The sequence below is a fragment of the Platalea leucorodia genome, assembly GCF_965183815.1.
Source record: "Platalea leucorodia genome assembly, contig: HAP1_HAP1_SCAFFOLD_54, whole genome shotgun sequence".
NCBI lineage: Eukaryota > Metazoa > Chordata > Aves > Pelecaniformes > Threskiornithidae > Platalea > Platalea leucorodia.
The window spans coordinates 170,326-180,738 of NW_028121453.1; the positions used below are offsets into that span (position 1 = coordinate 170,326).

The 10,413-nt window shown below is 51.6% G+C and overlaps 1 protein-coding gene across 1 annotated transcript; it reads left to right on the forward strand.

The window, feature by feature from the left end:
- Positions 1-9,221: 9,221 nt before the first annotated feature.
- Positions 9,222-10,187, forward strand: LOC309603312 (olfactory receptor 14C36-like; the record flags this gene model as incomplete). Its single annotated transcript, XM_082338192.1, has 1 exon — positions 9,222-10,187. The coding sequence occupies one exon, from the start codon at positions 9,222-9,224 to the stop codon at positions 10,185-10,187; it is 966 nt and encodes a 321-aa protein (XP_082194318.1).
- Positions 10,188-10,413: the final 226 nt, after the last annotated feature.

The window sequence follows — 10,413 nt, forward strand, 5'->3', positions numbered from 1 at the left end:
CCCCGGGAAAAGGCAGCCATCATGCCCTGTCCCTCTGATGGTGCAGTAGGGAATTCCTGCTCCGCAGCACATCCTCCTCCTCTGTACTGGAGAGAGATCCCATAGGCTGTGAGCTATGCCAGCTTTACAAGATACCTCCAGGAAGCTCATCTGCATTGCCCTGCAGCCAGAGACTTACCCTGTTGTCAGCTGAGAAGATTTCTCCTCCTCCTTTCATCTCTCAGCATCCTCCCACTCTTGGTTGCCTCTAACCTCTCTCTGCCTCGCTTGTCTCCCCTCGGTGCCTGCAGGCAGTGCCCTCAGCCCTGCTGCGCTTTGCAGAGGAGCTGCTTCTGGGCAGAGCTGTCTCTCTGCAGGGCTGCCCGCTTGCCAGGAGCTCCCTCCATCCCAGGAGCCCAGCCCAGCTCAGCAGCAGAGGCCCAGCCCAAGGCATTTTAATGACTCCTCTGGTGGCTTTGGTGCTGAGTCCACGAACCTCAGACAGTAATAAAAAGGTGAATAAATCTCTCAAGAATTGCAAGGCACATGCAAACTCCAAAGTTTCCTGGAGCTTTAATGGGTCCCACTGAAGGACATTACTGACAAGGCCTCCCTGGGGACTGGTTAGAGCAGAAAACTGGAGGCAGCGATGACAGGTAGGCAAAGGCAATGGGAAGTTGGCTGGATGTGTTTCATTAAGCCAAGAGGCCAAGCCCTGACCTCATTAACAAAAGGGCCATTTCCTGACCCCCAGCCCCTGCGAAGGCAGATCTTGTCCCTCGCACGTTTGCTCCTGGGGCACTGTGATGTGGGATGTTCAATTCCAAGGGCAGGACTGCGGTACGACACCTCCTAGGTTCCTGGGTGGGGACAGGGAGGCAAGGAGGCCCCTGTGCTGTAAGGATAAGGTGCCTCCTCACAGGCATCAGTGGCAGAGACAACAGCCATAGCCAAGGGGAGGGAGAGCTCATCTCTGTTGGGGGCTTTCCGCCTTTCTACATCCCTTTATCATCTCCACCATAACCTGTCCTGTGGTGTCCCATCACCTGCACCTCTTTCCCTGCAGGCTGTAGAGAGCCATCCTGCTACTATGCCTTGCTCTCAGCTGAGCATCTTCCTTTCTTTACTGGTATCTTTCTCTCTGCTCCCTGGCTGTTCCTTGAAACACAAAGCCCTGGGCTGATCCAGTCTTCCTCTGGGTGACTTGTTCCACCACAGCACTGCCCTTCCAATGACATTTCTTTCTCCTTATGTCCAGTCTGGACCTCCCCAGCTGCACTTGGTGGCATTATTTCTTTCTCATGTTGTTTCCCTCTATGAAGAAAAGCTCCACCATCTCTGAAACCACCCTTCAAGCACTCTCAGGCTACTCCTGTACTGCCTGCAGCCTCCACAATGCTGCTGAGACAAAGCAGCCCAGGTCCCTCAGCCACCCCACAGAGGTCACGTGCACTAGGTCCCAAACCCTACCTTGGCAGACCTGCTCTGGACACTCTCCAGTTCCTCCCTACTTCTCCAATTTGGGAAGCTGCACGCTGGGGCACACCCATGTGTGTGGGGTGACACCAGTGCTGAGTTGAGGGGGATGATAACTCAAGCTGTCTGCGTGGCCCACACTCCTCCTAATGCAGCCCCGTATGCAGCTGGCCTTGTTCATGGCGAGCATGCACCACTGGCTCATACGCCATCCCTTGCAATGCCCAGGCCCTTCTCCTCAGCACATCAGGTCCTAGCCTGTCCTGATGTATGGGGTGATTATCCCACTCCGATACAGAAATGGCCACTTCTCTTTGCAAAACATAAGAGCTATCTGATGGCTGAATCCCAGAGTTTCTCAAGGTCTGGATTCTGCCTGGACTGAAGCTCCATTTGGTCGGCTGTTAATGTTTGCGAGCAGATGGCTCATCCTGATAAGGGTGTGTCTCACAAGATAACAGCATGAGGAGTTGTAGGGCACTACAAAGGCCCTCTCCTGGAGAAACTGTGGGGTCTTGGGGGTCTGGTACTCATAAGGCCATAGATCTGGACCCGGAGGGGAAGTTGGCCTTTATGGGAGAGAGCTGCAGGAATGCGTGGAGCTCCACCTGGGGACAGACGATGAGTCAGCTGAGAGCTGATGGGTCAGCATGAGGGGGCAGAACAGCATGGGCAATGTTGTTACAGACCCCTTGATCAGGGAGAGGAAGTAGATGAGGCCCTCTTCAGACACCTGGAAAAAGCCTTGCGTTTGCAGGCTCTGGTCCTCATGGCAGACCTAAACTACCCCGACATTTGCTGAAGGAGCAACATAGCAAGGTGCAAGCCGTCCAGGAGGTTTTTGGACCTCATTGACAACCTCTTCCTGATAAGGGTGACTGAGAGGTGCCCTGTGGGACTTGAGGAGAGCAGGCTTTGGTCTGCTGAGGGACCTGCTTGGAAGAATCCTGTGGGATATGGTCCTGCAGAGAAGAGGGGTGCAAAGAGCTGTTTGATGTTCAAAGATCTCCTCGTCAGGCTCTAGAATGGTCCACTCCAACATGCAGGAAGTCAAGTAAAGGTGGCAGGAGGATGGCACAGGTGAGAAAGGAGCTCCTGACTAAAATCAGGCATGAAGAAGAAGCACAGAGAATGTGGAAGCTGCCTGCCTTCCAGCCTCAGTGGTCCTGAGATTCTCTGCTGGAGAGAGCCATTTGTGTGTCTGTGTGCTTGTCTGTGTGGAGGGGAACTGCAGGGGATGAGGGGATCCTGGGACCAGCTCCGGGATAGACGGAAGGTCTAAGACCAACTCCTGGAGGGGACCATACTGTGCATGTGTCTAGAGAGTGTTATGAAAATTTCCCTTCCTATTCTGCCAATCAGTCTTTACAGTATGAAAGTGTATTCACTTTCTTAAGAGAGAGATATACATACACAGTTCAGCTTGTACGCTGATTAGTCATGCTTGAGCAAGCAAACTAAGGGACACCAGCACATCACAAAGACCAGAAGGACAATCCAGACACGGAAATAAAGACTTTACCTCTCAGAGTCTTAAGAGCTGTCCATGAAGGATAAAATATTACCCCGGACAACAGTGCAACACTGGAAATCTATTGATGGGATGGCTGGGTTGCCAAATCCTGAGCCCTGTGTCAGGAAATTCAGCCAGGAGTGACTGCCTACGGTGACACGTGCCAAACATGGCCACGGTCTGGGTCTTTTTATGATATTGAGCTGAGCTACTTACACCAGCAACTGGAGAATCAGTTCCCATCACAAAAAGGGAATACTGGTATGTCTGGGATAATTACTGGACTATTGGTATATCTGGGAGAATTACAGGTATCAAAGAAACTTTTGCCCTCCAGAGCAGGGAATAAGTAAAGATCTGTGAACAAACAGGAAAAATAAGAGCTCTTTACATTCCAGAATTATTAAATATCAGAGAGATGTTTCCCCTTCAGGCCAGAAATAGCGTAAAAACCTCCAGCTGAACAGGAAAATCAAGGACATTCCACATTCAGCTCCATCGGCCCATCCTACTGCTCTTTTTTCTGCCTTTGCTCTGGTTTCTGTTCCAGCTATTGCTACTGGTTTGCAAGCTCCTCTCTGACAAGAAATTGTAGGGCTGGGACTGGAACATGGCCAGCTTTCTGTGGGAACAGTCCATGTGCCGTTTGTACCTGCTGATTTGGTTTTGGGGCAACAACAAATGCCCAGAGTGTGGGATGATCCAGAGAAGGTGATACAAACTACATGCAGCATCTTGTGCGTTTATGACCCTATGTGGGCCAACGTGCAGCAACTATTTGAGGCAGTCTTTACTCCGGATGAAAAAATTGAAATCTGGGAAATAAATCGCAGTTGGGCCAAGGAAGCACTGGGCAGAACCCAGGACGGGACCCCAAATTATCAGCCAATAGAGAGACGCTGCAGAGAGTGAGAGGGGGATTGTCAGAGTCATTAGAAAGACTGTAAATTGGGCTAGGGTGCCAGAATGTCAGCAAGGAAATATCAAACACTCCCCTGAATATTACACCCGATTGATTAAACAAATAAGAATGCCTGGGGGCGTTGACCCCTTAGAAAGAGAAAAATCGATCTAAACACGTGCCAGGATGGCACGGCAGAGGTTTGGATGAAATAGTCAGCATTGCTATGTTCGTGTTTGATGGAAAAGATGAAAGATAGCTCAAGCAAAAAAAAGGAAAAGAACGGGAACAGAAAGCTAGTCTATTAGCAAGGATGTTGAATGATAAACCTAGATTAAGGGGACCAGGACGTGGAGGTTTCCAAGGTAAGGGCAGAGGAGAATGCTTTAGAAGCAATGGATCTCAAGGAACAGGAGACGGTTGCAAACTGTTGTAATTATCCTGGACAACAAGGCCATTGGAAACGGGAGTGCCTTGTATGACAAAACAAAACAACAACAACAACAAAAGCCTCCCCAAAGGACCTCCTCGATCCTGTGGTGCTGTCTTTCCCTGCTCTGTCCAACAAGGGCAGCTCGATTTCACCCAGCATTGGCAGTTAGCAGGGACCTATGGTGCAGTCACTACAGGAGCCTCTGAATATGAAATATTTTACCCTTCTTCTTATGAGGGTCAGGTCTCAAACCTTTCAACTGATGAACATAATTACCCCGTCTAATAGATACAGGGGCAACTTTTTCTACCTTAACTCAGTATACCTATTCATGTGGACTCTACATGTACTTGGGGAAAGATACAGCTCACATGGACAAGGCTCCCTCAGGGCTTTGCTGGGTCCTCCACTGTTTTTCTAAATCTTACTAGAAGATTTGCAGGATGCTGTGTTTAAAAAAATGGATCCATTTTTGATACAACCTGTTGATGATTTATTGGTAGCCAAGGAATCTTATATAGCTAACACCTGCACTTCAGTGTTTGCCTTTGCTGAGAAGGGCCATCGGGCTTCTCCACCTAAGATGTAATTTTTCTAAGAGGAGGGTAAAATATCTGGGTTACATTCTCCAACAAAGGGAGTGTCGTTTATCTGAGCACCATATTAAAGCCATTCAAAATGTTCCCTGACCAATTACTAAAAACAAATCATAGAATCATAGAATTGTTTAAGTTGGAAAAGACCTTTAAGATCATCGAGTCCAACCATTAACCTAGCACTGCCAAGTCCACCGCTAAACCATGTCCCTGAGCGGCACATCCACATGTCTTTTAAATATCTCCAGGGATGGAGACTCAACCACTTCCCTGGGCAGCCTCTTCCAATGCGTGATAACCCTTTCAGTGACAAAATTTTTCCTAATATCCAATCTAAACCTCCCCTGGTGCAACTTGAGGCCATTTCCTCTTGTCCTGTCACTTTTTACCTGGGAAAAGAGATTGACCTCCACCTTGCTACAACCTCCTTTCAGGTAGTTGTAGAGAGCAATAAGGTCTCCCCTCAGCCTTCTCTTCTCCAAACTAAACAGCCCCAGTTCCCTCAGACACTCCTTGTAAGACTTGCTCTCTAGGCCCTTCACCAGCCTCGTTGCCCTTCTCTGGCCACGCTCCAGCACCTCGATGTCCTTCTTGTAGTGAAGGGCCCAAAACTGAACACAGTACTCGAGGTGCAGCCTCACCTGTGCCCAGTACAGGGGCACTATCACCTCCCTGGTCCTACTGGCCACACTATTCCTGATACAAGCCAGGAGGCTATTGGCCTTCTTGGCCACCTGGGCGCCCTGCTAGCTCATATTCAGCTGACTGTCAACCAACATCCCTAGGTCCTTTTCTGCCAGGCAGCTCTCCAGCCAGTCTTCTGCAAGCCTGTAGCGTTGCCTGGGGTTGTTGTGACCCAAGTGCAGGGCCTGGCACTGAGCCTCCTTGAAACTCATACAATTGGCCTTGGCCCATCGATCCAGCCTGTCCAGATCCTTCTGCAGAGCCTTCCTACCCTCCAGCAGATCAATACTGCTGCCCAGCTTAGTGTCGTCTCCAAACTTACTGAGGGTGCACTCGATCCCCTCCTCCAGACCACTGATAAAGGAAGAGAACAGAGGGGGCATCCCCTCAACACAGGGGCCATCACCCATACTCATCCTCCCTGCCAGTCTCTCCAGCAGAGGCTGCTCCACTGCAGAACCCCATGGGAGCAAGCTGTCCTAGCACATCTCATTTAATCAAAAAACGTCACATTTGTGTGACAAGCCATGGGGCTCCAGCTCCTCCTGTCTGCGATCCATCTCCTCCTGGCTGTGCACGTTTGTGCTGCAGCAGCTCAGCTGTGGCACCAGGGTGGAGTGCAGGATGTGTCCGATCCTGACCAGAAGACCATTGTATATCAAGCTGTGCTGCACTGCACGTGCAGCCTGGCCTTCACGCCTGGGGCAGCTGTGACGCACCCACCCTGAATGGGAATTGCTTTCCTGGAGGTCCTGTGTGGTCCCTGCCAGCCCGGCACCTCATGGAGCTCTGCGGGCCTGGATTTGAACATGAAAGTGAGTAGATTCCCTGAATTCTGTTAGGCAACGTGGGGATGAATGTGGGACAAAGGCCATTATAGTCAGTGGAGATCTAGTAAATCCAGCTGATGGAAAAGAGACAGACCTAGCTCTCCCTATGGTACACGACTGCAATCCTTCCTAGGAATACCTCTAAAAACTGCCATGAAGCTAATGAGTAGGAAAAGGTTCTTTGGGTCTGTATTTGGGCACCAGCTGTCATTTCACTTGGTCAAAGGAATTTCCCACCAGGCCCATAGATGATCCCTGAGATGTCGCCCTGTCTCTATGAACTGCTGCATCAGAGCTTGCAGTTACCTGCATGTATCTTGCACCACCTCTGGCACCTCTGATGTCACCAGGGTTTTGCATCTGAACACCTCACTCCTGCCTTCCATCGCCATTGATTAGCACAGGAGCTGAGAAGAGAAGCTCACATGCAGGTGCCTATTTTGTGCACACCTGAACAGAGGCAAGAGGAATCCCACCTCCTGGAGGTTTGTGGCAGGCATGGGAGGGAGCTGAGTCTCCTTCAAATGCTAGGAATAGAAATGAGGGACGAGATGCCTCCAGCTGAATGATGGATGGACATGAATGAATGATGGACAAGATGACTCAGCTGAATCCCTTCCCTCAGCAGGGGTAAAGGAGATCCCTGCCTGTCCCTGCCTGGGTGTCCTGTCTAATAATAACACCAAAAAAGGTGATATTTAGATGTAACACTGACTCTGAGAGGTGAAATTACACTTCTGGAAAGAAGTGTCTCTCCCCAGCTGAGGGAGGGAACATGAGTGATTGCTCCAGCCTGTTTCACAGCAGGTTCCCCTGGAGGCCCAGGGACACCTGGAGGGAGCCCAGAGGGGCAGAGAAAGTGCTGCCTTGGACTGGGCCTCTGCTGCTGAGCTGGGCTGGGCTCCTGGGATGGAGGGAGCTCCTGGCAAGTGGGCAGCCCTGCAGAGAGACAGCTGTGCCCAGGAGCAGCTCCTCTGCAAAGGGCAGCAGGGCTGAGGGCACTGCCTGCAGGCACCGAGGGGAGACGAGGGAAGTGAGAGAGGTTAAAGGCAGTGTGGGGTGGGAGGACAGAGGAGAGCCCACTTGGAGAAAAATCTTCACAGCCCTTAACAGGTAAGTCTCTGGCCGCAGGGCAATGCAGCTGTGGTTCCTGGAATGATCTCCTAAAGCTGGCACATCCCACAGCCTATGGGATCTGCCAGGAGGACTCTCACAGTTTCTCCAGTGTAGAGAAAAAGGACGTGCTTTGTTGCAGGGCTTCCCTGCTGCACGGTCAGAGGGACAGGGCATGACGGCTGCATTCACCCACGGATGGCTGGAGGGTGTGAAGGTGGGTGTGCAGCCAGGGGTGCCCAGGGCCGTCCTTCAGAGCAGGGACCCTGCAACCAAGGGGGCTGTGTGCCGCGGCAGGGACTTTGTCTCCTGCCAGGGTCAGCCCTCAGCCTGCCTGGCGAGCTCCCAACGGCAGTGCGGGGAGAAGCTGTGGGTGGAAGAAGCAACTCCTGCAGGAGAAGGACCTTCTGCTGTCAAGGGGGTGCTGCATGGGTCAGGGCTGCTCACAGCTCCAGATGACCCCAGGACATTTCCTAGGGCACTTTTCAAGGGGAAGGTCAAGGCAGGGATTACTATAAAGATAAGGAGCTTTTCTGCGTCTGTGTTTTCAGTTTCCTACTCTTGGGGAATATGGGGAGAGAAATGCAAAAGGAGCTCTCTTGCTTGAACAAGTCACTGAGACTCCTGAGCTGTAACTTTGATGGATCAGTAAGCCTGATAGAAGCCTGATAAAGTGCCTTCAGCCACTCCTCTGCCTATAGACAGCACCAGCATCACCTTTGCTGGACCCATCAGGGTTGTTCTGACCTGTCCTTTTCCACCTGCAAACAGGAACATGCGTCCAGTGAGAGCCCTGCAGACAGGCAGGTTTCTGTAGGGCCAAGGTGCGTGCACAAATGCTGGGATGGGGTCTCTGAGCCCTGACAGGGAAAGACCTGGCACAGGGCAACACCTTCCCGGAGGAAAATCTCCCGGCAGCAGGAGAATGACCAGGGAATGAGAGGGAATGAAAAGCTAAAATGTTGTGGGAGGGAGAATTCAGAAAACTCTGTAGCACCCCCTCCAATTCAGACCCCTTCCTCTGAGCAAGCCCCCTTGCCTCATCTGCCACCCAGCAAAGCCCCTGCCCTCAGGGCGTAAAGCACCTCCTCTGCAGCCAGAGCTCCAGCAGGGCCGTGGTGCCTCTCTCAGCCATGTGCCCATTTCCCTCTGCAGAGCAGAGGGGCTGAGAGCAGCTGCCCGGCCCATCTGAGTAAGGGTACCGCTGTCCTGAGTGCCCGGCTGCCTCTCCCCTTGCCTCTCTCAGCCAGACCCTCACTGTATGTTTCCTCGTTTCTCCACTTGCCTGTGTAATTGTTATTTTATTTCGTTCTTGCTGTCAGGCTCCCGGGGGATGGGAGTTTCAGCCGCAGAGGCACACGCTGATCTTGTGTGTCAGTGTGTCCATGGGAACAAGTGTCCCAGCTTTCCTCTCACCTGTGGGGTTGTGGCAATGCAGTCTGTGGGGCTGGGGAATGAGCTGGTTTTCCCTTACAATGATGCCATCATTAGGACACTCGGCTGTTGCTGTTGGCTAGCACCAACCAGGGCTGCAGCCACAGAGCTGAAGGAAGGTCTCGTAGAAAAGGCAAAGGGTGTCTGTGTGTGATAGGGGGAGGGTCTATGCGAGATGGCTTTGATTTTGCTCAGGGATGTCTGCCCTAACTCGTCACTGTCTTTTTCTCTTATGCCAGGGCCCAATGCCCAGAGGCAGCAAATGTCCAATGGCAGCTCCATCACTGAGTTCCTCCTCCTGGCGTTCACAGACACACGGGAGCTGCAGCTCTTGCACTTCTGGCTCTTCCTGGGCATCTACCTGGCTGCCCTCCTGGGCAACGGCCTCATCATCACTGCTGTAGCCTGTGACTGCCGCCTCCACACCCCCATGTACTTCTTCCTCCTCAACCTCTCCCTCATAGACCTGGCCTCCATCTCCACCACTCTCCCCAAGTCCATGGCCAATTCCCTGTGGGACACCAGGGCCATCTCCTACTCGGGATGTGCTGCCCAAGTCTTTGGATTTGTCTTTTTCATTTCAGCAGAGTTTTCTCTTCTCACTGTCATGGCCTATGACCGCTATGTGGCCATTTGCAAACCCCTGCACTACGGGACCCTGCTGGGCAGCAGAGCTTGTGTCCACATGGCAGCAGCTGCCTGGGGCAGTGTGTTTCTCAATGCTCTGCTGCACACTGCCAATACATTTTCCCTACCCCTCTGCCAAGGCAATGTCCTGGACCAGTTCTTCTGTGAAATCCCCCAGATCCTCAAGCTCTCGTGCTCAGATGCCTACATCAGGGAAGTGGGGCTCCTTGTGGTTAGTGCCTTTTTATTCTTTGGTTGTTTTGTTTTCCTTGTGGTGTCCTATGTGCAGATCTTCAGTGCCGTGCTGAGGATCCCCTCTGAGCAGGGACGGCACAAAGCTTTTTCCACGTGCCTCCCTCACCTGGTCGTGGTCTCCCTGTTTGTCAGCACTGCCATATTTGCCTACCTGAAGCCCTCCTCAATGTCCTCCCCATCCCTGGATCTGATGCTGGCAATTCTTTACTCGGTGGTGCCTCCAGCAGTGAACCCCCTCATCTACAGCATAAGGAACCAGGATCTCAAGGATGCAATGTGGAAACTGATGACCTGGAGTTTTTCTGAAGAAATAAACTGTCCATTTTGTTATGCACGTCTCTCATAATGTAACTCATCATAGGCCCAGCCTGCCTTCTGTAGTTTGTGGTGGTGGAGCGTTTTTTGCTGTCTTTTCCTTGTGATAATATTTTACACAAACAAATGTCATTCTTTATGCCACTTCTGACTTGGTATCTACCTGTGTAGTGTTGCCCAGAGACTGTGTAAGTGAGAGTCATGTTCTCTCTGCTTTAAAAAATAATACAGGATCCTGCGGCCATTTGTTTGTCCAA